This window comes from Necator americanus, chromosome III, assembly GCF_031761385.1.
Source record: "Necator americanus strain Aroian chromosome III, whole genome shotgun sequence".
NCBI classification, from domain to species: domain Eukaryota; kingdom Metazoa; phylum Nematoda; class Chromadorea; order Rhabditida; family Ancylostomatidae; genus Necator; species Necator americanus.
This window is the reverse complement of record NC_087373.1, coordinates 1,869,354-1,896,189: the sequence shown is the minus strand read 5'-3', so window position 1 is coordinate 1,896,189 and position 26,836 is coordinate 1,869,354. Positions and strand designations below refer to the sequence as shown.

General features: G+C 37.5%; 3 protein-coding genes across 5 annotated transcripts; 2 read left to right on the top strand and 1 right to left on the bottom strand.

Annotated features, from left to right (window-relative positions):
* Positions 1-3,850: 3,850 nt before the first annotated feature.
* Positions 3,851-13,275, bottom strand: RB195_008346 (uncharacterized protein; the record flags this gene model as incomplete). 2 transcript variants are annotated; one of them, XM_064194788.1, is made up of 14 exons in its annotated part: positions 3,851-4,029; positions 5,192-5,489; positions 5,555-5,636; positions 6,236-6,352; positions 6,964-7,115; positions 7,188-7,268; positions 7,367-7,429; positions 8,188-8,352; positions 8,439-8,593; positions 8,798-8,870; positions 11,127-11,220; positions 11,284-11,418; positions 12,609-12,719; positions 13,208-13,275. In XM_064194788.1, 14 exons carry the CDS (start codon positions 13,273-13,275, stop codon positions 3,851-3,853), a joined length of 1,773 nt encoding a protein of 590 aa, XP_064045932.1. The 2 variants fall into 2 exon arrangements, with proteins under 2 accessions (XP_064045932.1, XP_064045933.1); XM_064194787.1 differs by lacking the exons at positions 12,609-12,719; positions 13,208-13,275 and having other exon boundaries at positions 11,284-11,357.
* Positions 13,276-13,623: 348 nt separating this feature from the next.
* On the top strand, positions 13,624-16,893 carry RB195_008345 (uncharacterized protein; the record flags this gene model as incomplete). The annotated part of the gene is made up of 4 exons (XM_064194786.1): positions 13,624-14,024; positions 15,293-15,459; positions 15,533-15,620; positions 16,863-16,893. The coding sequence occupies 4 exons, from the start codon at positions 13,624-13,626 to the stop codon at positions 16,891-16,893; spliced, it is 687 nt and encodes a 228-aa protein (XP_064045931.1).
* Positions 16,894-16,909: 16 nt separating this feature from the next.
* On the top strand, positions 16,910-20,454 carry RB195_008344 (uncharacterized protein; the record flags this gene model as incomplete). Of its 2 annotated transcripts, XM_064194785.1 has the most annotated exons (7): positions 16,910-17,034; positions 17,402-17,603; positions 17,711-17,859; positions 18,022-18,118; positions 18,961-19,111; positions 20,194-20,314; positions 20,367-20,454. In XM_064194785.1, 7 exons carry the CDS (start codon positions 16,910-16,912, stop codon positions 20,452-20,454), a joined length of 933 nt encoding a protein of 310 aa, XP_064045930.1. The 2 variants fall into 2 exon arrangements, with proteins under 2 accessions (XP_064045930.1, XP_013297060.2); XM_013441606.2 differs by having other exon boundaries at positions 20,194-20,411.
* Positions 20,455-26,836: the final 6,382 nt, after the last annotated feature.

Sequence of the window (26,836 nt, the reverse complement as noted above, 5' to 3'; positions counted from 1 at the left end):
CTGGCAGCGAAAAAAAAATGTTTGAATGATTTTGTCAGACAGAGCTCGATGCTTCACAGATAGATCTCAGAGCTACGAACTAAACGCACCACGATACCGCCGAGAAACCTGTTACCATATACCTGGAGCCCGCCTCCTTCCGCTGGGGGACCTTCATTCGACGCCGATCCGCGTCGTGGTGTAAACGAAAACGTGCTTTAGCTAACGTTAGGAAATGTGTTCAAGGTCGTTTTCAGGTTACGAGCATTTTTTCCATCGTCCCAACACAGTACAGTGAGTACGAGATCCTCTATCTGTGGTAGTAGAAGTTGAGCGAACAACCGTCGTCAAACCGGTTTCACGGTGTGTGATTGCACACAAAACATATCGTCGGACGGAAACAAGACGTCAAACAAATGTTTTGCGTCTCGAAGCGTGACGGATGTGAACTTTCCCGTAAACGACGCGTACGTAAATATACGATGTGTACGTAGAAGACGGAAAAACACACACATAAATACACAAAGCACAGAAATAAATCAGAGGTGTGAGATAAATAAATAAATAAATAAATAAAAGGTTCGAGAAGTGATTGGGCTTCAGCGCAAGATAAGAACTACGATCCGCCTCCTCCTCCACCTCCGGAAGCACCGCATGAAACTCTCGAGGATCTCCGATCCCCGAAATGACTAGCGAATTTTAAGAAAAAAATGGAAAAAATACTGGAAATCTGGAGGAGACGGAGACCAAAATCCTGGCAGCGGAAATTTTTTTGAATGAATTATTGAAACGTTATTAAAAATTTTTTCAATGCTCGTCCTCGGCCGACGTCGTCTATGATGCTGATGACGACGATGACGGTGATGTGAATGGTTTCTCGGCAACCTCGACGCTGGACGATACCAGGATTTGATTCACAATTCCGAATCGGCGCCGAATTTTTCGTGGAGAACAGAACACGGTAAGGTGTGATGAGTCCAGGATTCGCTGAATGGGCTGAGCTGAGCTCAGCTGACATCTCTCCCTCTCCACCCCCCTTCATTTATTTATGCGACTAATTCTGGAACAATCCTAAGCATGTGACCAACAACACACGCGGCGGACACAACGCGCTCACTCACACACACACCCATCCATGATGGAATTCATTAAAGCAGGTGCTTGTGTCGGGTTGCTAGGGTTTCCGGACCGGTTTCTCCCCACTGGTGAATGGTTTCCCAGGATTGTTTACACGATTATAATTGAGGAGTCAAGGAGATCAAAGATCATCAGAAGAGGGAGACATGAGGTCCGGGCGAAGAGGGGTGGTCAATGAATTAATTTTAAAAAAATAAAATAAAGAACTAACAAATGATCAAAATGAAGATTGAAGATGAATTAATATTAATAATAATGAAATAAATGTAAATAAATGCAAATATAGAAAATAATAATGTAAATATAAACAAATACAATATTACAAGAATGGATAAGAATAAATACAGAGATGTAGGATAACAAGGATACGTAATAGAAAATAAATAAAATATATAAATCAATGCAAATGAATAAAAATATAAATACAAAAAATAGTAATATAAATGTAAATTGATACAGTATTATAGGAATGGATAAGGATATGTGGGTAAGGATACAGGGAGTTAGGATAACAAAGATATGCGATGGAAAATTAATAAAATATATAAATAAATGTAACAAATGTAAATATAATGTAAATAAATGTAAATATAAAAAGTAAAATATAAATGTAATGTAAATAAATGTAAATATAAAAACAATAATATAAGCCTAAGTAAATATGGTATTATAGGAATGGACAAGGATATGTACAGGAATATCGGATAACAAAGAAATATAATTGAAAATTGATAGAAATATATAAATAAATAAGTATACAGAGAAAAATGTCCATATAATTATAAGTAAATATGGTATTGTAGTATTAATAGATATAGAAAAGTACGGAATAAATAATATATGGTATTAAAAGAATGGGCAAGGATAAATACAATGATATAGAATAGCACGGGTATGTAATGGAAATCAAGGCTAGGAAAAAGCATTTTTCAATTTTTGTTCGCGGTGAGAAGAATTTTCCAACCGAGAGAAGTGAGAGTTGACTCAATAGGGCATGACGTGTATGTTTTAGGACCATACGAGCATCGTAGGCGGATTAAACTGGATTTGAATCGGTCGGTCGGTCGTCACGACGTCATTAGCCGGCCGCACATCATGTCATCGTAGCTGCTGCTGCTGCCGCCGACGACGACGCCATCCGACGGAACTGGTACATGGATGGATCGCCAGCGAACACGCCCCCGATGCGGTAGCAATTTCAAATTTTATGGAGTGTTGGCCGGATAATAACAACCTTAAAGTCCCATTAACACAGTAGTTATCACAAATGTGACGATTAGGCTAGGATCTCCAGTTTCATGTGATCTATAACTATTCTTTCTCTCCAACGATGCCACTAGTTACGAGCACTACAATGAGGGCAATCTGCAACGCGTCCACAACTGTGCGGCTAGGATAACTTCTGTGCCGGAGCTATACAAGTTGGATTGCGGACGTTGAGAACGGAGTCGCCCGCGCGTTATTGCGTAATAAGTTGTATCGTTGGGGAAACGGGTTCGCAAACGGCTGCATCACGCGTCTTTTCCGAATTACTACAGGGAAATGAGCGCGATCACAATCATACTCGTGAACACTGTCCCTACCGTTATCTGCTCGTGGAGAAAGCTAAACGTCATCAATATCCTGGCAGAGGGGGAGAGGCTCCTACAGATACTTTGTCTTTGTCGTGGGACCCAATCATGAAGTATGTGAGAGGTTCTCGAGCTTAACGTGCACATGCTCACGCCGATGGCTTCGTGTATAACTGTCGTAGGTCCTGGACAGCAGGACCCACTGCTCGCCCGAGAGCCATGGAGGAGTCGTTTACAAAATCGCCTGTAGTCATTTTTTTCCTTCCTAACACTTTTTCTTACTTTTTAATAATCCATCCCTTGCTCTTTTCCTTTTTGTGAAAAAATTCTACATTATTGACATCTCTATACAACCAGACTAACAAAGAAGAGCGCAGTAAGGTTGTTTTCTGGATTTTTCTTCAAAATAAATCAATCGAAATAAACAGAGGAGTGAATTTTCTAAACTCATTATGTTCGCTCAAATTTTTCCAAATTTATTTTGAAGCATTTTTTTATGGTATTAGCTCTATTTAGAAAAGATTATTTCCACTTGACATGAAAATTCTTAGGAAATCTACACTCCAACCTGATATTTCATTTTTTTTCCAAAGACTAGAACCTTTAGAAATTTCTGAATGTCATCGATATGGAACACTATCGATAGAAATAAAGATAAGTGTTATCAACTAGTACAGTATATCACGTGGCAAACCAGAAAAAAAGGAAAAACTATGCGATTCCATGAAAACAAGGAGCAGCCGCCGAAACTGAAAAACTTTGAGGGACACAACTGATCAAGTAGCAAACTCTTGCGTTGCAACAGTCGAACTCGATTGTGCTGCCAATGTGCTGCGATTATCGCGCAAAGAAATTTCAGACTTTAAGTAAGAATAAGGAACGGGAAAAAGAAGAAAAAAGAAATACAAGAGAAAGGGAAAGAAAAATAAGAGACGGTAGGGAAAAAGGATGAAGTAGTGGAAGAAGTATTGCTAGTTATCTTTGAACTTTATCAAAACTTTACTCGAACTTCAGAAAAAATTACGAATGACACTTCGCCAGTTTAGCCGAAGAATAGCAGCAGTTCCTGATGCAACGACAACGGGACAACGGCTGCGCTGTCCCGTCGTTCAGAAAGGGTTAATAGATAAGATACAAGCGAACAAACAAGAAAACTAGTTCTCCTAGGAGCTGAACGAGAACTTGAGCGGTGGTTTCCCGCCAACGTTTCGATCACCGGATCGATTCTCGTCGTCGTCGTCGTCAGCGTCGCCTGCAGCATGTACGGTCGCCGACGACGACTCGGCCGTCGCCACCGCCGTCGCCGCCGCCGCGCCAGAACCAGTCTCGAGTGATTCCATCGCTGAAAAGAAAAACTATCAACGAAAACACGGTTGTTTTTTCCCCTCCTTGCAAAGAAATTCCACAACCAAAAAAAAATAACGCGGAAGAAATCGCATTTGTGCACTTTGAAAGAGAAATAAACGGGGAAACGACACCAACACCAGGGAGAAGGTCAGGCATCCAAAAAAAAATGGGGACCTGGAAATACTTTTTGTAGACTAAGATGTATTCAATTCATAAAGTTCATACATTTTGGAAAAAATTATGCTAGAAAAAAATGAAAAATAGCGTACATAAATCACACCAAAACTAATTCTTTACATGACTCGCAAGTTAGGAAAAGCACCATAACTTAGGAAAAATCCATGTCATGTAATAGGCCATGGTTTGTTTGAAACTGACCCCTGACTCCTAGAGATGCTGAAGAAAAAATTTTAAGAAAATAGAAAAAAAATTAATAAATCTCAAACTCGGAAAAAATCCCTTAAAAAACATGAGAAACTTTTGAACTTTCTTTTTAAAAAAAAACTTTCTTAACTGTAACGTAACGAGGTTATACGAGACGAGAATAGAGTTTTAACGTAACGAGAAAATTAACCACTTAGTGGGGAGTTTGAGATTAAAAATATTTGAAAAAGAAAAACATTTCTTTAATAACATCCACATTCACAAATTAGAAAAGAAAACTGGAGAAGACTAAAAATTACAGAATCAGATAGATACATGGTTTTGGAAAAAAGAAATGTGAAGAAAAAAAAAATAATGGAAACGTTGAAAGCGGGAAAAAGTATGGAGAAAAAGTGTATTGTGAATTTTTTCTGGTTATGGCACTATCCTGTGAAAGAATTGAGAATTTTTTTTTATTTTTCTAAAATTTGTCCACAGCATCGGCAAACAGCATGTAATCGCATGCATATCCTATCACTACAGGTTACAGTTGACTCTATTTGTTTGTTTTGTTTTTGTTTTTGTTGTTGTTTTTGTTTTTGTTAACAACTAACACTATCACCATGACCAGTTTCACTGATAGTGGAATAACATTCAGATTTCTTCATCGCCCACAAATTTTTTTCTTTCTTTTTTTCTTTGAAACTGTGGCGTTAGAACGAGAAAAGGACCCGATCAATATCAGTAATCAATATCGACCAGCAATCAATAATCAATACGCTGCGATCACTTACCGACGCGAATATCGTTCTCGCCAATCGTGAACATTTCCATCGCGCTGTCGGCGGTCATCACTCGTGAAAGTTCACCGCTCGATGTGCCGTCGCGACCGAGCGTCGTCGCGCTTGAAGACGTGAAGAACATCTTCGGATGGCTGCTGTTCGCCTTCGTGGTGGGATTTCCCTCCTCATTCCCGGCGACGGCGGCCGCAGCGATATCCCCCTCAACGCTATTGCATGTAGACATACGCATCGAGGGCTCTTTCACGATATGTGACGAGAAATGTGGCGTTGAGGCGGAATTTTTCGACAACTATAAACTGCACATATTTAAAGGACCGAAATACTGTAGTTTAAAAAGTGTGACTACAGTAATACCTTTCTGACTTCATTGTGAAGGCTCAACTTTGATGCGGAACGTATGAATTGGGCAAGTGACGGTCGTCGACCTGTTTCTTCTCTGGGAAATCAGTGCATTTAAATCATTCAATCAAATTATTAAAGTAAAATAATAAAAGGGAAGTTTTATTGTAAATTTGTAGCTGTTTAGTAACCTTTGAAGGGATAACTCCACTTCAATCAACAAAAAAAAATACAAATAAAGTAGCTTGTGATTTTGTGGCAACACGCGACCGCTGTCGCGTTCGATTGGAGCAGGACAGCGGACGAGTGTTTGCGTCAAGCGTAGAGAAGGCGTGCGTTGCGGCAGATGGGTGATACTCATCCAGTTGAACGAATTTGTCAACAACTATTGGTTGAGAAGTGTGATTGTAACGTTCCCGGATTTTTCAGAAATTTTCTAGGATTTTACTATTTATTTTAATTTCAAGACTCTATTATCTTTCTCTAAATCAAATAATTAATACTTGATCAAATAAAAGTGTTACTATGAGAGAGTGAAAGGCGAGGAAATCTGCATGACGAGTGATAGCGAGTTATAGTCATGAGAATTTTATTTCCAAGATTTTACTATTTTTCTCCAGAATTTTCATTGTAGGGTAGGGAACGTGGGAAACAGAGAAATTCCCCTAAACGAGCGGTTGTGTGATGTAAACCTACGGTTTAACCATGACAATCTTTTCCTTGACAGAACTGCAACGTCGACGCGAAATGTTGTCGTTTGGCACATCCTCATGTAAGGGAACCATACGAATTTGTGAAACAGAACGATCCAGCCTGAAAAAAAAACGAAGTTGAAGCTATCAAATAAAAAAAGGTATGCAAAAAAAAAACAAATTGATGAGAATTTGGATGAAAAAAATGAGTGAAAAATGAATGAAATTGAGGAAATCAAAGGAAATGAAGTGAAATAGTGGAGGAAAAAAGAAATGAAAGAAACACCTCCTGTGGTTGAACATCCCTTGCAGCAATAATGATGTTTATTTGTTTACCAGAGGCGACGAAAGAGGGAGAGGCAAAAAAAGGATGTTATTCCCAATCACCCGGTAAATAAAGACATATTTGAGCCAGAAATTATTGTTTGAAATTATTATTATTATTGATTAATTATTACTATAAATTATTATTATTGTTTAAAATTATTATTTTTATTTAAATAACGCTGAACTTTAATAATTATTCAACTTTAATAACTTTGATAATTAATAATTTGAATAATTATTTTAATAGTACTGAAACTGTGATGAATCAAATGAAAATTCTTTCTTAGTCCATAAAATTCATTTAAAAAAATTATTTTTTATTTCCGTATGGTTCGCAACGCAGCGGTAAGCGGATCTTCGATCCCTAACGTTATCCTGAACGAATCCGTGTCAGGAGAAACTAACTTCATATGACTCAGCGATCCTTCGTGATGTTTATACTTCTTCTCCCATGCGCTCTCCTCCGAATACAACGGTACCCATTGATCATCCCAGAACGCATCCTTGCGAAGTTCAGGAGTCTTACCGTAGCCATCGTCGACAATTTTTAGACCCATCTGTGGAAAAAAAAAAGCACACATATTTCTCCAATAGCATTCTGGAGGAATTTCCCACAAACGAAATCGTACCGCTAAATTTCTATCGATCAACATATTCGTCTCGAAATCATCATCGTCTAGCCCCCAGGGGTTAAGAAGAGCTTCGGCTACCTTGAATTACTGATATTAGTAAATATTTGCGTAAATAACAAACCGTGCTCCTATTGGTCCCAAAAATTCTGACCAATAAGAGATTTTCGAAGTCTTACCTTAAGCCATCCCATGTATAAGACGAACTGTATACTTGTCATAAACGGAAATACCATGTCGATCTGAACTGACAGTTCGATTACGGTAATTTTTCGAATTAATCGTATCAAACTGATGGATTTTTTTTCCCGTTTCAGATATTTTTTTCTCAAAAATGCGGATACATATGGATATAATAGTCTACATGTAGCAGCTGGGTATAAATCGAGCGTGTGGTCCGTAATTGCACATCATTTCCCTCATACACCGTACCTCCACTGCTGTTTTTGTGGACATACATGCATCAGTTGTATACGACTACATAGGTTATTCGATTTATTAGTAATAATAGTAATATCCCTTTATTTATTTGCTTATTTATTAACTTAAGGTTATTATTAATTATTTATTTATTCATTTATATTTTAATCATTTATTTACATAAATACACAGGAAAATTGAGTTGAAGTAAAGTAAAGTACGTAACTTAAGTCAAAAATAAGTGAGTTATTTTTTTTACCAGTCTGAATCAGTCCGGGTAAAACCGGATTTCAGACTTTTTGTGGCGTTCGCTTCGCTCGACTTCACCAATCAATAGAAATTAACAGTAGTGAGATTTTCTATAAAATAAGAATAGTTTTTTTTCCTATCAATCCTTTCTTCTAAATTTTTTCCTCAAAAATTTAGGAAAAATTTACACACACACGGACTAAACGCGTTATTATACAGCATGGTATACATATATTTATGTGTTTATTTATTTATTTTTATTTCTATTTTTCTATATTAATTCTACTATTATTCTACTTGATTATTTCCTTATTTTTTTTCTCGAACCTACCATATCGCTCTCGAATTTCGAACCTTCCACGTATTGTCTAGCTATTACTCCAACAAGGAAGTAAGTATGAACCGCTAGACAAACGATAGTCGGGTAGATCATAGGCAATGGGACCCAATCATAGTTACATAACCAGGCGAGATCCGTTCGAAATTTGCGAACTTCCTGAAAAGAAAAAATGTAGCGATGAATTTCAACGATTCACGATCCACCAGATGTTGTCGACATAGAAAACATGGGGATTGATCGACCTCGGAAAGTATAGTAACGTAGTAGTCGCTTTCGATCAGTCCCTCCATCCTGGCCCGATAGATCAACGCCCACGCCCAATTGAATGGAAGAAAGTATTTGTTGTAGTTATACTGTATACCATCGAAATTCTCCTTCTCATGTGGCATCATGAATCCTGAAGCGAAAGCGATTATTCAGGGATCAACTCAGGTAAAAAATCGTTCCGCTACGTTTTCTCCGCTAATAGCGCAGCAATTTCTATTTTTGAAAAAATATCTTTCGAACGTAGAAAATCCCAATTAAAAATTGTTGTAATTCAACGACTTTTTTAAATTTGAACTTATTAAATAGTTCTTTTTTGAACAAGAATGTATCAGACCTGCTGCGGCTACCGTATCCAACGTTGGGAAACGTTTACGACATCTCATTGATAGATCACGAAAAACGAGGACCTAAATAATGCCGATGATCCGGAAAGAATCAATACCGATGTCATTTCCTTGAACTAACGTTTTAAAAACACACTAAAAAACAAAAAAAATACCGAGATTTCCTTGAACGTTTTCTGGAAGCAAACTTGGAATTTGATTTTGTGATCTTTACGTACGCAGAAACCGGCCTATACGGGGGGGGGGGGGGACTTTTTGATTTTTTTTTTGAGAAAAAAACGTGTGGTGTTTGAACGAGAGATTATTATTACCACACATGAGATTTTGTGTTTTGTGAAGAGATTATGTTATGTGAATTCTACAAGAAACCAGAAATCAACGTGAAATTCTCACAATCACAAGACAAGAAATTCGTTGAAATGAAAGGAAAAATAGCGAAAATATTTACTCGAAAGGGGGACACTTACACTTCAAAAAAAAAAGGAATTGTCGATATTATTCTACTCAGTTACATATAGCGCAGTTATGTACAAGAATGATTTATTTATTGTGAATACAAGTAATAATAATAATAATGGTAATAATAGTAATAATAATAATAGTAATAATAATAATAATAATAATAATAATAATAATAATAATAATAATAATAATAATAATAATAATAATAATAGTAATGATAATAATAATGATAATAATAATAATAGTAATAATAATAATAATAATAGTAATAATAATAATAGTAATAATAATAATATACGAATGACATCGAATAAACGTTAAATATGTATGTAAGACGGATTTATTTCTATAGTTCCCTTACAAGTTTAAGCATTACCACGAGAATAGAAATCTAAAGCACGCTAGCGTGAAGGACGTGATCATCGACTATCAATAAATGAGAATCAATAGAGATCAGATAGCCCTGATAGCTGTTGCAGCATCAGAGTGTTCCACATTTTCGTCTGTTTTTTTTTTTTTCATTTTTCGTGATAGATCAAAGTTTCTCATGAGAATTCTCAGAAACTTTTATATATAGAATTTCAAACACAATATTGAAATTTTCATCGAAATATAATTAGGAATTGAAATAAATTTTTTACGAACAGAAATATTTAATGTGAATATTATCTTTTAGCGATTGTTAATGGACTAAGATATGGATATGAATTGAACGAGATTGAATTGAGATTGATTGAACGAGACTGAATTGATTATCATTGATTAAAGTGAAATTCCTGTGAATAGGAGAAAAAATCATCAAACAAAAAAAATTTACTCTAAGCACGACTAGCTACCCACAAGAAAAAACAACAAAATGCAATGAGTATCACCATCGTAATTTAAATAAATAAAGAATTAAATAATAAATTAAATAAATAAATAATAAATTTAATGAAGGAAGCAAAAAATAAAGATAAATAAAATAAAATAAAATAATAAAAAAGGAGCTGATAAATTCAATGAAGGAATGAATAAAACGTTTCAATATTTAGTCGCGTACGAAATAAGTTGCCCCAACGTTTCGATTCCAGCAACCCAATACCCGAGTGCCTAATTTGACCTGAGACCGAGGGTCACAATGCGGGAAGTGAAAAAAATCGAAGTGAACCGGAAATAAATTAATACCTAATGACTAACGAAAGCTATTTTCTTAGGTCACAATGAATTTCTCTTGATTTTTTTAATTTTATTACAAATTTGAGGGGAAAGTTGCACAATACTGTATCACTAGACTGTCCCTATTAATTATGATTGAGAAGTTCAGAAAAACCTATTTTTATTGTGATTCCTACTTTTAAAACTCAAATAAATTTTCATTTCCAGGGAAATTTTGCTGCTAAAAAGTTGTATTACATAAATAACTCTTGAAAATTTCTATTTGACAGCTCTATTGACATTTAACACGATTTTTTTTTGGTGTTTTTGAACAGTTGATCAATGTTCGGAAAACAAATCCAGTGAAAGGGTGGAAAACGAAGAAAAGTGCAAGAAATAGTCTTCTTAATCATAGGATCTGGAGTTTTGTAGGCGATGGGGAAAAAAATTATAAACATTTATTTCGAAGGAGAATTGCTTGAGTAACAACACAAGTTTTCCTTCCTTTTCCCTCTTTTTTTCCTCCTTTCTCTTAATTTTATACAAATATGTTAGGAGAGTTCAACTATTTTGTATTATTATTCTCCAATTAATTTTAAGCTGACTTTTGAAGTTTCAATTAAACTACGATTATACGAAGGAGAAAAAGCTTCAAAAATTTTAATTAAGAAATTTTAAATTTCAAAATTTTAATCAAACGAGTAGCTATGTACAAATTACCTGTGTAAGTTGACTGTACCGTACGATATTCCTACGGTACTGTCGAGCTCGTTCGGACGTGCCACGAACGTACAGAGCTGTCATCAGAGCAATGCTAAGAGGATTGCAGTGAGTTTTCAATAGAACTCTTAGGTATTTTCTGAAATGCTATCCTCACTTATCCATGAATCCGATGATATTGTAGAGGTACCAGAAACGATTCAGTACACCAGCCACAAAGAAACCCAACATCAAATCGAGTGGAATGTAGGAGAGGCGAGAATTGGCGAAATCCACGAGGTCAGTGAACGCTCTGGAAGATTTATTGGGTCCTACAACTAATTAATTCATCATACATTTTCCATTTTCATTTTTTTTCCATTTCTTTTCATTTCCATTTATATACACGTGATACAGTAAATCTGAACGTCAGTTCAGCTCCTCTCGGTCCCTGTTGATCTTATTTTCTAGTATTTTAATTTTTTCACTAGAACAGGACTATATTATTGGGAAATAGTAATTATTCACTTAAGTAGAGCAAAAATTGCTCAAAATTCTTCGATAAAGTGATTTTTTTCTGTCTTTTCAACCGTAGGGAAAAAAGAAACAACACAGAGAAACATCTAGAGGATATATCCGTTATTTTTCATTCTCGAATCCTAATTTTTGATTAATTCCTACCATCCTTAACGAGGAGGGAAGTCGTTTCTTTCTACCGTAACTTAGTTTGCGCATTCTTCCCTGTAAGAGCTATAATATGTACGTTTGCATCATTCTCTTCATGCGTAGGCGTCATACTGTGGATGAATCATGGTTTCTAGGGAAATTTCACAACACCCTTACCTTTTCGTTCATTTCTTTCTGTTATCCATGGTCCTATAGACTTCACGGATATATTTTCTCTCAGTTTCTTCAAAATTCAAAGCGGCTGGTCGTTCAAGAACCCATTATTTTGACAACTTCCCTCAAAAAAAAGCACCGGTCCCTTTATAGTTTTCCCTGAATTCAAAAGTTCAGTTGAGTTCAACTCTAAATTTACAAATGTAATTATGATTTTAATAACTAGATTCCAGTCAATTAGTGATTTTTACCTTAACTTTTATTTTATATTTTCACTAGTTTTATTCCATATTATTAGTAATCTACAGCTTATTCAGTAATCCTAGGAAAAGACTAATATTTTTGTGTTTTTTAAAACCTTGATAACGTTCATTTAAATCTAAAACTCTTTTTAAGACGACGAAAACAATTTCCAAATTTTTGATGGAGAAAACTTTTTAATTTTTGATGTTTTTTCTATCCTTCCTTTTTTCTGGAAATCAAAATGTATGCAGGATGATGCCTGTTTGAAAATGATAAAATGTTGACACGAAAAGTGACTTTTTTTGTGGAAACAATCAAATTATTGATTTTTTCGAAGAAATATTCACACACGCATACAGCTGGAAATTTCGCGGAAACTACAGAATTATCGATTTCTCGGAGAAATATGTATTCACGTACCTCCGCTGCCATTCTGTTAAGACGAATCGATAAATCACACTAACAATGCTAAATAATCCAAGCCAGATCACATACTGTATCCAAACCGCTTTCCATACAGAACCTTTCCATCTAAACTAGGGAATTTTTATAATTTCCACAAATAACTGGGCAGTTCCATAGTTTTGACGGATTTCTATTGGAATCCGTCGTCATCACAGTCTTATAGTGGTCATTTTCTGATTTTTTTCTTTTAGATTTTCAAAAATCTTATATTATCAACAAAATAAATAAAAACACAGCACAATAAATCTCATACTCCTTGTTTTTAGCATCGTTTACACTTGTCGTATTTGTTTTCATTGAGTTTTTTGTTTACCAAATATTATTATATTAAATCATTCAGATTATTAAAGGACAAAGAGGGTCCCTTGATAGAACCATTCGTTTTTCATCCATTAGCATTTTCTGGAAAATCTCAAGGATTTCGTGCTTTATTACCTCTCAGCACGGAAAAGATTTCCATCAATGACCATGAGAAAAAGGCTCTTTTACTCAGGGAAATTCCATAAATCCTCTAAAAAGAAAAACTCATGGAAATCGTAGAAAAATTGCCAAACCTGAAGAAAAGACGTACAAATGTCCACGGATGTGATGTGGACACGGAGAGATTGTAGCTAACAGTCATTCTAGGATAGAATTCTCTGGAATTTCTGTGTTCGAAGTGTACGAAGTCACATGACTCGGTCGTATTGTTCGATTTCAACTCATCTATACAGAATTTTCTATGCAAATCCTCTTAGTGACCGTTGCCGATGGTGTGGTTCTAGGACGTGATGGGAACAGCACCGGTGAATCCTCTTCCGGAGCACTCCTTCCTTTTTCAGGCTCAGCAGAGAAAAAGGAGTATGATGAGGTATGGAAAGGCCTACTCTAAGGAGATTATAGCAGGGTCAAAACGACATGAAGTACGTACGCAATTGCGTACGCGGCCCCTCTCGACGCGCTTCCGTGGGACGTGGCGACTAGGAGCGTGATGAAATCCTTGCTGGCACCACCCATCGCTGCAGTTCGCGACGGTCCCACCTCGGTCCCAACTGCTGCCTCCACCGCGCCGTTTCGAGCGCGTACGCAAATGCACCGCAACTACACTCGTGATTTGTGTCACTTTGGCCCGACTATAGTTCCTAGTGGTCAACCTGACAGCGTCAGTGATACGGTACGATCTGCAAGCACGGATAAAAACGCTGAATTTGTTTATAATTCGGTAAGACACAGGAAACTCCATCTCCACCTTGACTCGGAGGCGATGGGAACGCGTCGAAATGAGATCAACTTCACCGTTCCGAAGGCAGATCACTCTCGGGACGCAGGGAGCAGAAGGAATCTTGAGGCATTGGGATTTACGGTCATCCTGGTGAGCTCCCATACACCTAGGTGGGTCTGTTTATCTCTTGGACATTTTCTACTAACACTTTTCTACCTCTATTAACATCCGTTTCTGTTCAATCATAGGCAGCATACCACGAATTTGACGAGGTTAGGATCTCTCACGGACAATATAGGGTTCGTGGTGTAGATGACAATTATAAAAGTGACGCTCAGTTCACCCTAATCGTCCTGAAAAACAGCGTGGGAAACGACGGCTTTTGTGCGAACTTCCCTACGAGGCACCCTATGACGTCATCTCTGTCAAGCGCCGGTTCTCTCAGAAGCCTATCTATTGGTTTTATTTGAATGAATGAGGTTTGCTGGGAAAACTTCACTGATTATCACCTGCTCGTTTGGGAATGAGGCAAATGTACGGGGGCGGCGCGTTGCAAGCTGCTTCGTTGGAAAATTAGTGCGAGAAGGAAATTCCGACTTCTTCTCCGTTTTTAAAAGACGGATAGGGAAACTGAGCGTTAACATGCTCATACTCGCATTCTCCTTCCCAAACCTTATATTGTCCAGGAGAGACACCAATATCGCAAATTTCGTGGCATACTGCCTTTAACCAACCAGCAGCGGCGTTCAGCTATTGTTTATAGTCGGCGCCGCGTCCAACTACGTTGACGCGACGCATCTGCAATGGAGGTCAGGTGCTGATGCTCCAACTGCCTGATGTCCTCGATTTAATACTGATCGGTGGTGTAATGTCGTTGCGCCGAGAAGATCCTCGCAGCGTCGTTGGTCACTTCCGTCGCGGATGCGTCGCGTCAGCTCATTTGAAAGTGTTCGAGCCTGAGTGTGTACATGCGCAGTCACCTGAACTATAATTTCCTTTTTTCTTTATCTAAAAGTGCTATAAGTGCAGATAGTTGGTGTTCTAAATCGAAAAACAATCGAAGTTTATTACTTGGAGAAAGGAGCCGCCGTCGTTCTTTTTTTTCAGAAAAAATAACACGTGTGATTAAAAAGTATTTTCAAATTCTTCTTGAAAAAGAAAAACGCTCACGACTTACTTCTCGTCGCTCTTCCTTCAGAAGCGTTGCGGTACCACGACAGAACACGTACGGAAGTATAGTCGGGTCGAAGCGACGCGGTGAAGTTGGCGCTATCGATCAAGTTGGGACCCTTGCTAGTTCCATCCGTCTCTGTAGTAAAGAAATGAAGTTGGCGCCGCTTCAAACGCAGTCGCTGACGCAATTGCACCAGACCTCAGGTCGTTTTGACCCGAGTATAGCTGTGTTGGGGCGTGAAACCATAAAGAATGACCCATTCAGGCTACATATGGGAACATTTCTGCTGCAAACACGGACGTGGGGACAAGAAACGCAGTCTGACTGCATCAGTTCAAACCAACCTCCTATTGCCGCAGAAAACTCGCTGTTCCATGGTTTTTTTTTTCGTTCACTACCATCGATCGATTTCACTGAGCTCATGGAAACAGGTTTATTTTTACTTTTACTTTGTAATCGATACTAATCCTAATATTCCAGCACAATGAGCCGATCTGTTTCCAGTTTTCCTGTCACCAGAATCCTCTATACTGTCTGGATCTTCCTTTCTACGTTCTGCAAGGAAAACGGCCTACTTTTTGAGCAGAATGAGGTTCGTTTGATTCTTTAATCGACGCGATTGAGGGTATAAGTGTGTTCAGTCGAGGCAACATGGAATTTTTGCTGTTTGGGGATCTCTGTCTCAAAGTCTAGGAGGGACATTTTCTCAAATGCATTACGGCCTTCCGAACATAAACACAGCTAGCGACGAGCAAACATTTGTTTAGTTGCTGAAAGAAAATGCACCCATTTCAATGCCACACAATGAATTTGAAATGAATTTGCAAAAAAAAAGAGCAATGAAAACGACACACAACGGCTAACACGTCCCGCTAAGAGGCGATCGTGGTGGGACCTAACGAAATGTGGCTAGATTTTGATGTCCCTTCAAGATATAATCAATAGTCTGCCGTCTATGATCGCATTTTCCAATAGTGGAACTTCCAGAACTTCTTTTTCTTACATTTAATTCAAGTAGTTTCCGGAATGCTTGGTTTCTTTGCTTAAAATGTATTCTACTTTTAATAATTATGCAAATACTTGTTCCACACTGTAATTTTCTAGGTTATTTAATCAGTCTAATCTTTTTATTTGCATACATTTAAAATAGTTTACAAAAATTCCAAAAGCTACTTCAAGACGGAGATTTTTCGAGTGTAAATCGTGATCTGTTGCATTCTGGAAGAAATAAGTCGCTCCAGCGCAAAATCCCCAGTCTCGCTCGCATGCGTTGCGTTTCCCTTCGTCGTTGACCTCCAGTTTTACAGCTTTTTCCCCCCAGCGTCGTGTGATATCCTGATAGCGATTCCAGTATAAAATCACTTTTTGCATGAATCACTACTACTTGATAGCGTTTTGGTGCAATCTTTCCAAGTTCCCCGTCAGATCCACGAAGATACGGTAGTGTCCGTTACCTTCTACTTTTTAGTTTAGTAACGATGGTTTCATGTATAGTAGCTAGAAAAAAAAACAATAGCTAGGAACACTTCCAAAATAACGTTCATTCCTACGGTTGCATGGTTCTATGGAGCCTGCGTTAACTGCTGAATCTCTTGGATGTCATAGAAATTTCTGGAAAAATGTCGAGGAAATGCTTAAGTCGTTCCCTATAAAAACGAACAACTTATCCGTATGTTACTAGAATATCAACAAATTTTGTTATAGCTTTGAACCAGTTGTATATGATGGACGTTCATTTTTCGTTGTTATTCCAGGATTTGCTTGCTTTTTTGGACAAATTTTTATTGATTTTCGTACTGATGCTTTCGAAATTTCATATTATTTTATATTTCAGCGTGTTAGTAACAGGAATTGAGATGGTCTAGATAGTTCGCTGCTGCCATGAGTTCACAGCGGCTTGCGCTATCGAATATTATTCGACATGGTCAACGATTTGTTCATTTACCACATCCGATCCCAGCTTCGGCTTCAAGTTCGGATACGGAACCTCCACCACCAAATCTTCCGTAAGTTTAGCATTAATCTTGCAGAATCTTTTGAGCTTTAGTTAGTTTTTTTTTTATTAGATTTCGCGGATAAAATGAAGTGGGAGTGGGGGAACTCAGTGGCTCCCTTGTTTCTCGATGTAAGTAACTAAATGAATTGGGACCCTAAAACTTAAGCTTAAGCTTATATGTCATAGATCCTTCTTAAGACTTAAGGAGGATCTATGACGTATAAGCTAAAGTTACTAAGAGAAACAAGTAAGTTAGAGCGTCGAGAAATAACGGCGCCACGAGTGCCCCATCCCAACTATATTTTCCCCCATTTCTTTTCGTTGTCGCTTCTCGATTTACGTTCATTGTGATTCCTTTTTAACTTTTGCATTTTTAGCCGATTCTCCGATGTTGTTTTACCATTGGTGAACTGTTTCAACACTGGTCCACCTTCACTACAATTTTCACCACTTATCGGAAGTTCCCATTGGGTTCCTTCACTTGTGCTAGCCGGTTCTGGACCACTTTCTCTTCGTGTCCTCCAGGGTAACGAACATGCAGTTCAATTTCGAATTCCGCCGAAACCCACTGTTGTTGAGGTACGTTTTCTTACATCTTATCTCTTGTGTAACTTATCTTATTATTTTATTTTACGTTTTAGCCTTACAAACCATTTTGATGGAAATATGCAAGTTTTGATGTTAAGGTGGGTGTACAAACTGATGACAATGAATCTGATGTTTTATCGGGCCTAGAAGTTACTCCTTCAACAGAAGACAAAGCAAAATGGGAGATGGAAAATCTTTTAGGTGAAGAACTTCTCAGGAAAGGTGAACGAGGAGATGCTATACGTAGGTAAGACCGTTTGATTAGATTTCTGATGGGTTTTTGTAGGTCATTGTTGATCAATTGTTTAATCAATCAATTGTCAGTTGTTCTTCCCTTTCCATGTCTTCTTGTCGGCAAGTTTGACTTCGGTTTTTTTTGCTCATTGTAATGCTACGGTCGTTCTTGTAGGTTTCAAGCTGCTGCCTCACATGGAAATCCTGATGCTATGAATAAAGTAGCTGAATTTCTCTTCACTGGCAAAGGTGTTGTAGAAAATAAAAAGGAGGTTGGTCGGCCTCATTCTACTGCGAAATTTATTCATCCAGGTGTTGTGGGTAGTTTATGCAAAATCATTTTCTTCAGCCTATTTTAGGAAGTTAGGGATTGTTTTTTCCCACCTCTTTCTCAGATTCATAGAAGGTGTTGATTTTGGCTGTTTTTTTTTTTCCTTAGAGTAATGTTCCTCTAGATCTGTACCTTAAGATTGTACTTTTTTATGTGGTTTCAAGTTCGTTACCAGTTTCCACTAGATTTTCTCATGATATTATGACTACCTGTTGCTACGAAACGATGAAGCCACTTTAATACTGCACATTTTTTTTCTCCTATCATTCTGCAAAGTGAACCATAATATAATAACTTTCGTATCACGATGAATTATCTTATTTTCTCAACGTAGAGTAGGTTTCCCTATGAACGACTAGCTGTTTCTCATTGCATTGAATGGTATTCTCGTCAAAACGTGGTGCTCTTACTTATAATTCTTCGAGAAAATTGTTCAAAAGTGCTTTCACAGATATTGATTTTGTTCATGTCCTTGCCATGTTTACTGGTTTTCAGTATATCGATTTTCCACACTGAAAGTGAGAGTTGTGTTAAAAACTACAAAAGTTCATTGAGTACGTGTTCATTTCTCTGTCATGTCCTATATTGTTTCTATTTTTTCCAACAGATATATTGGAAAGAGCGCAGCTATCACATTTTCCTTTCGCATCGTATAGTTGTCCCTTACACCTCAAAAATCTCCACTTGGAAGTAATGGGGAATCCCGCTGTGCAAATTTGCATGTACTTTCATGAGAAAATTTCTTTTTTTCCTCTCATTTTCCCGTAGAAATGTACTTTGCAGGCGATACGTTTGTGGGAACAAGCTGCAGCGCTGGGACAAGTGAGTGCTATGTATTCATTAGCTGTATACCACATTAACGCCGCAACTGAGGGCGACAAAACGGTCGATAAGATGCGAGCGCTGCGATTGATGCGACGAGCTGCAGCTGGAGGTTCGTTATTTGTCCGAAGATATTGTATGATTTAATTGGATCACTTTATATTTGAAAAAAAAAACTGTCTAAACATCGCAAATGACCGAACTGTTGAGTCTTTGGATTTTTTAAAATTGTTTTTCAAGTTTTCATGTCCATGAAGACTTTTAAGGGAATATAAATGCGTTATTTAAGATGTTGAATGTTGAAGTGCAGGAACTATCGAGAAAAAAAAACTTGCGCACTTCCTTTTGTCCTCACCAAATAACCAGTATTCTGTCTTCTCTGAAAGTTTCTATTGACTATTCATTCTCAACGTCTCCAGCCGAATGTGTTCCATCACGCTTAACTCAGTTCTCTCCTCTTTGTTCTCAATTTCATTCAAACAATGGGATTTTTTTAAAATCATATTTGCTTTTAATTACAGTGCGAGACTAGTTTGGATGCAACTTGGCAAAATAATTTAATTAAATTGGGTCTTTTGACATTAGAAAGATAGTGCTGATGTACATGTGTATCCAGGTGAAGCAAATCTTTGAAAATGGGCTTAACCGTCTTAATTTTTGCTCTTACTTTTTTTTGAGAGGTCCAACTTTTTTTTTTGCACTAAAATTTGCCCGCGCTGCTCTAAACGATGTTTTGAACGAACGCAAAGCCCTGAAATATGATTCCATATCCCTGTATGGTAAGGAATACTCCGTGCTAATATTGCCTGAAACCGATCCTACGTTTCCAGTTGTTTTGGGCAAGGATGAAGTGTTTGATGAATAGAGACCAAATATTTAAGCTTAGCCGTAGAGGGATCTCATTACTGCTTGTTTTCTAAGACTTCTTGTAGTAAGGTATAAGTTATACTAACAGAATAGGAGCTCTTTTCTTTTACAATTTAGTTTCGTTTCATTCAAATCATTTTCCATATAGCAATTTATCCAATGGTTTCTATGTTTTCTTTTGAAATCAATGGTTTTTTATTTGCTTGGAACCTGTTGAAAGTTCTCCTTGATGTCGTATTCTGTCCAAGCAATTATTACAACAATTTTTTTTTGCTAGGCTTTTTTGTGCTTTATATAATGTTTTGGTTATCTTCTTCTTCTTTCTAGGAAACCCACACGCAGCATTCTACCTTGTAATTCGCTACATCCGTGACTCAGACATGGATTCTGCCAAGAAAATGATTAGCATAGCAGCACGGGACAAGAATTATGCCAACAAGATGCGGTCGTGGGTGGAAGAAGATTCGCTCAGTGATAAATTCTCTGGACTCGTACTTCAGGAGCTTTCTTCCCAAATGTGCGAGCTGTCCATTGAACATGACTAATGACAGTTTTCAGGAATATTCTACTCTTCTGTTGATTTTCTAGATTTTGATGCAGGAAAAGACCTATTCACGTTGCTTTGTATTCATGTTCTATGCACTTTTTTTCGTTCATAAGTCTTAGTGAAGTGTAATATGATTATTTTTTAGTTAGCTTAGAGAGTAGATGTGAAATGTTATTTGCTAGATAATAGGATTAACTTACTAATCTGTTGCTGTCTGCCTCACTTGGCTTGCTGAATCGTCGACAAGCCGTTACAGTTCGGTGTATGTACATATCTTTGTTTTGTGGTAGTTGTTAGATTAGAAGGTAGACGGCGTAATTGCTTAATAAAGTTTGAATAAGTGTCGATTTTGATAGTAAAAGATACAAAATGGTCTTATCACCATTTATCGTATTTCGATAAAGTGCTGATTTTTATCGTTCTTCTTTTTGTTGTCCAGCTAATGCAACAGTATTCGTGCATCTGTTCGAGATTTTTCTTTCTCCTCATTTCTCGACGATGCAGCATCTCGTGTTCGAAATGCTCACCTTCTTTCCTGTGAAGCACCTGACTTCTTTTCTTTTCTATTTTTTTTTTTTTTTTGCCATTGCACGTTAACAGCCAAGTAAATTAAACTACGTATCTTCAAGAATTGTATGTTTGTCTAATATATCACTTCCTATTTTGAAGATTCTGTGCCAGGAGACAACAGGAGCCGGCCTTTAGTGTTTGCCAGAATCAGGATAGTTTTTTTTTTTTTTGGAATGTACTAACTAGATAGCGCAGTAATTCTACTGACATTATTCACTTCACAAAAAAGAAATAATTCGGGCATAAATTTGCCATTTAAGGGCAGTCTTTTAGTACCACCGAGTCGTGGATGGTTTAAAGGATGGTTTTCTTAGTCTGTCCGCAGAGTTCCAGCAACTCTGGTGGAACGTGCACACACACGCGACCACCACCAATTGATGAATATCCGAGCACTGTGACACTAGTAGTGACAAAACGACCTAAAGAACCGTGCAGTTGCGCAAGCGGTTTCGCTTGAAGCGGCGCGGTGGAGCGTAGCGGTTAGGAATGAATGAGGACCCCTGCTTCCACTATTCATTGTTGCAGTTCGCGGTGTTCCCACCTCGATCCAAATTGCTACGACCTTCACCACGTCGCTTCAAGCGCCACCGCTTACGCAACTGCACCACGTGGTTCATGTGGTTTTTACCTGACTATAGTATCGTTAGTTGAAAAAAGACAAGGTTGTAGCTGCCCATAGATACGATCGTGAAGGACAGTGGTGCAAAAAGTACTAATACTCCCGCATTTCTGCTATTTTGTGCTTGATTATCTAAAGTTTATATCATTCGCTTTTCCCGCCAACGGCGATTCTCGCCGATCGCGCGTTTAGCAACCTTAGAGCTCCGCGGACAGTCTTGAGAAATCGCTTTTTGATTATTCACGAAGACTGGTCCCTCTTTACGTACATCATAATGTAACACGACTGATATGAGCGCTAACGTCATCCTTTAATCATTGTTTTTATCATTGGAAGTCCAACTTGATTCGTTATAATGTACATAATATAGGATCTGTTTCTGAACTCTATGTTCGTTTTTTCAAATAAGATTCTCAGATAGTGGTGTCATGGTAAGAACCACAGTTTTGCGCAGAAAAAGAAATTGAAACGTTTGATTCTAAGTGGAACGCGCCATTTACGTGAACGAGGTCAGTTCATTTGCATTTGATTCTAAGAGAAAATACTTTCATTTGCATTTGAATCTAAGAAAAAATACTATCTTTTATGCTCTCCTATTTTGTGGGAAAAGCAGAAGCAAGATCTTACACCCTGCCATTCCGTTTTCTTTACCCAGATCATGATCTAGCCTTGCTTATTCTCACTAGGTTAAAACAAACAATGTTGCGCCCTCACATCAGATGTCTTCTAATTTGACCTGAGAATGTGTTTCAGTGATTACTTCGGGCCGTTTTTGTTGTTGTTGCTATAGATGAGGACGGTAGGTAAATAAGTCTCTGATCTCCGACGATGTTTACCGCTTGATCCTTAATTAAAGTGCTTACACGGGGCGGATGCTATTTACAGCACGATGGGAAGCTAAACACCGGAGTTGACCTGGCTTCCTCGTGGATATTTATGTTTTTGGAGATATTTACCAGATACGAAGGCTACAGGTTTTGTTAAGTTTTGGTATTTTGGTATATGATTTTTTTTTCCGCAGATTACCTCAGTATTCTCCATACGCGGTTTGTATCGTTGCAGAATCATCGGCTTCTGATTTCTCTTGCTCTTTTCTTGTTTGTTTTCTCTAATCCTTATCAGGTTTTTCTTAATTACTGGGTTAGAGGAAATCTAAAACTTGCAAAATTTGTCGGAAGGATTTGTTACGAAAGTAATTCTCAACTGAAGACGTTGACACCGCGTGAGCTGTCGATGAGTCACGCATTTTTTGACCGCAAGTGTTCCATCGGTAACTCAAACTTTAAAATATGATATTTTCTACATGTATACAGATTATTAGCTTTTTGAGCATTAATCTTCTAAATAAATCACTATCATGTGAGTATATACTGGCTAGGAAGTACAACTATTATTTCTGATAGTTCTCTTATATCTGATCTATCTCTGATGTTCAAAAGTCCGCATTAATTTTGCGAACTCATGCATAAAAGTGCACATTGTCGTCACAGTGTATTAAATTATTCTCTAGCAAAAGTTTTTTTTTCATTGATACGATGAATTTTGTTTTTGCGTTGCACTTGGGTGCACTTTCGTCCAGGTTTCAAAAAAGAGGAAGAGGAATCGAGCTAATTTACAATGCCAGCAATTGCATGTTTATATTCGCGTTTCAAAATTTTTTTTCTTGGAAAATTGTTCTGAGCTCACTAAACAATAATGTTGCAGCTCTGGAAATACCGGAGGAGGTTTGAAGAATCCTCATATTCCCTTCAGATTGCAATTATTTGCTCTAAATAAACACAATATCTTCTTTTCTTTTCTCTTCCCCTTTTTTTTTTGCGAATTGCAATGCTCTGAGAAATCCTAGAAAATGGAAAATTGCTAGAATTTAGGAGGATAAAGAGATTTTTAGACAGCTTTGAAGCGGCTGTGCAAGCAGCCACAAAATTCCCACTGGTGGGACCTTAATTATGCTCTTCTTACTTTCAGTTACAGCAAACGAAAAGTCTCTTATTCCGTTCTTGCGGAGGAGGTAGGTTTTTGCGATATTCATCCATTCATCTATGTAATTTTGTTAATGGGATCTCTTAAGAGGGCAGGGTTTCATATGTCAAATTTCTTTGGACTCTTTTTTAAGGTTAGCTTGCGTTGTTTGTTGTTTGTTTATGCTTGATTTGACTGTTGACAACAAAATTGTAAAATTTCTTCGTAGCCTACGTCTTCCCATAGTGTGATTTCCCATAGTGTATGTTTTCCTCATTAGCGCTTTTCTTTTATTTGCAGTTGTTATTGCGTTATCCAAGTGGAAGAACTTGGCTGGCCACCTCATGAACGAAAAATATGTTTAAATATGAAATTTTGGGACCCTGCAGTTGACCTGTTGGCCATGATCCCTCTCTGGAATTAGTTGTAAGGGAATTAGTGTCACCATTTTCTTCCCATATGACTAGACTGTGATAATTTGCTTTCACGATGTTGTTCACCTGGTTAATTCTTGCTTTTTGAGAGATTCAACTCTCAATTTTTCCGTAGATTTTATCCTGAAGGCAAAGAGCACAGATGCGGAAAATATTAGGTCCAGTACTGGTTTCTTTTTTTCATAAAATAGATAAATAGAACAGAAGGGATGATTTCATTCTCATTACCTACAGCATAATTTTTCTATATGCTGTTCTTTAAGATTTACTGCCACAATGAGAACATCTAATATTTTTAAATTCGTTGATTGCGAACCGATGATCTAATTACTTAATAAACTATTAATTGCTAATTTCACCAATTTACCAACTACTTGATTACTTATTAATTAAGCACTGGGACTTTTTTGAGGCAATTCGAACTTCCAAATTATTTTTCTACTGTACTAAGAATCGAACCAAGATGGTTGGTATCATTTTCTTTCGAATACTTCCAGTAATTGAAAATTTTCATCTGACATGACTTTATAAGATGTAATCTGAAAGGATTTCACCGATTTTTTAGAGATAAATCGCCAAAGATGTCGGAGATGTATACATTAACCTGTATATTTATTGCTTTTCGGTTCTGCCGAACGCGTGACTTTAGTGTTTTCGTAGTATTTATGGCACAAGCGATGTTATATTTACACGTGGTGAGCACAGCAATGTGCTGTTGCTATGAAAATAGCTTCGCTTTCTTTTTTTTCTGGTCCCAGGATTCTTTTCCATGGTCGAGAATAGTGGTTTGCGTGTGAAATCTCGTCTGTTCCAATGAAGAGCACCTGCTGCTGTGCTGCTGTCATGAAATTTCATATTCTATGTCTGTTTGACAAGGTCAACGTCCCTCAGGGATGTAGTCGTTAGGCTCATTATTTATCCGTTCCAGGAATGTAATTCGAGAGTATCGTGCTTCGTGTCCTGAATCTGCACTCGTTCGTCCAGCTTTATCGATGTTCTGAAATCCTCTCTCTCTCTCTCTCTCTCTCTCTCTCTCTCTCTCTCTCTCTCTCTCTCTCTCTCTCTCTTTTTTTTCGTGAATTCCTTCGAATGGCGCGCTGTTTAGCACTCATCCCCTCATTATAAAGGGGAATTTTTCGCCTCAAATCATACTGCATATACGGCTACTACTACTAGTGTGCTTGTTTTCGTCGCCATGCTGCCATCTAGGACGAGAGCTGGCTGTTTTCGTGCTCGCCACCGCTACTCTCTGCTGCTGCTGCTGCTGCTGCTGCTACCATGCGACTAACGTTCTTTGCTCGTTTTTCACGCAATCTTTGTATATACTCCATAGCTCAATGCGTCTATTTGATAATCCCTGTCTACAGAGAATTATCCTTATATGCATCGAGGAACTGATTTGTTGTCTATGAATCCCGGAAGAAGTTAATGCCTCACGAATCATTCGAGGTGATTTTTGGTTATTGTTGTTGTTATGGGAACAGAAGTAGAGTAAATCAAGTTCTTCGACAATGAACAAAATTGGTTTTGTGAGGAGCAGAAACTGAAAATTCCTCCGAAAAGAAGTATTGTGGTGAGAATTCGATTTCGTTATGGGTACAGCAGAACAATTTGAAATGTTTTGCGTGAGAAAGAGCGGAAATGAGTTTGCTAATCAGTTCCTACAACCTCGAAAATTTCAAAATTGAGGAGGTAAAAAACTTATCGACGTATTAATACCTCCAGAAGTCTCTGAAGCTAGAAAGGATCTTCAGATTCGCACACACTTCAACAACATTGTCCTTCTTCTAAAATAAGATTCCCTCCTTCACAATTTCCTTTTTTTTATGAAATAAACGTTTAATTGGTTGCAAAAAAAAGCTGTAAGGACCTGACGCCCAACATCGGCTGCCGGAAATGCTATGAAAACATTAAAATCATACGTTGGACACAAGCGAAAAGCAATAAATGCACTACAGGTCAATGTAGACATCTTCGATATCTTTTATGTTTTACATCTAAAAAAGATGGTTCAACTCTTTTCAGATTACATCTTTTACGGACTAAAATCTTTGCCAGATCACCTTTTTTTATTCCAACTTCTTATTTCTTATACTACGCTTTTTGTTTTTTTTTTTTCTAAATTGTTTTTTTTTATCACCTAACAACTCTGTTTATTGGATAATATGAATGAATTTGATTAGTAATTATTTTACCATCATTTTGTTCCTTTTTTGTGACTTTACTTATCCTTTCATTTCATTTTTTCCCCCTTAGCTCTATCTATTGCAGTGAGCGCAGCTTTTTTTCTCAGTTGAGTACGCCACTGTCAGTTATCTCCGTGGGAGCATCCGAAAAGTGGCGTAAAGTATTCTGTTATCTGACATCAGCAGCAGTTCTTTATCATATCAACGATGTTTTCCTCTTAAAACTTTGCCTATTTTATTTACAATTTTATTTGTTTAGAATTTTTAACTGAAAGCTAACTGTGTGCTGTAGTTAATGTCTTGGTGTTTGTTCCGCACAAGGTACAGAGCTACATCCCTTTGTGCCGCTATGTCTTTTGCTCAACTGAATTTTTTTTTGCGTGTGTCTTTTACTTGGTTATTCTATCAGGAAGTGGTTCCTTTCTTTTGAATTTGTTGAACTCCAACAAACGTGCCGAAGAAAGAAATTTACGTAGGTGGTTGAATTCGTTTTTTGAAGCTCCATGAGCAGCATTTCCAGCTTTCTCTTATGTATTTTATGCGTTAGATTTGCCAGGATAACGTTTTTTTTCTTGTGCAGAAAATCAGTGCATCAGCAGAAAATCGGAAAATCATTAATTTGCGTGAGATGAGTGACTTGCAAAGTGCAGAG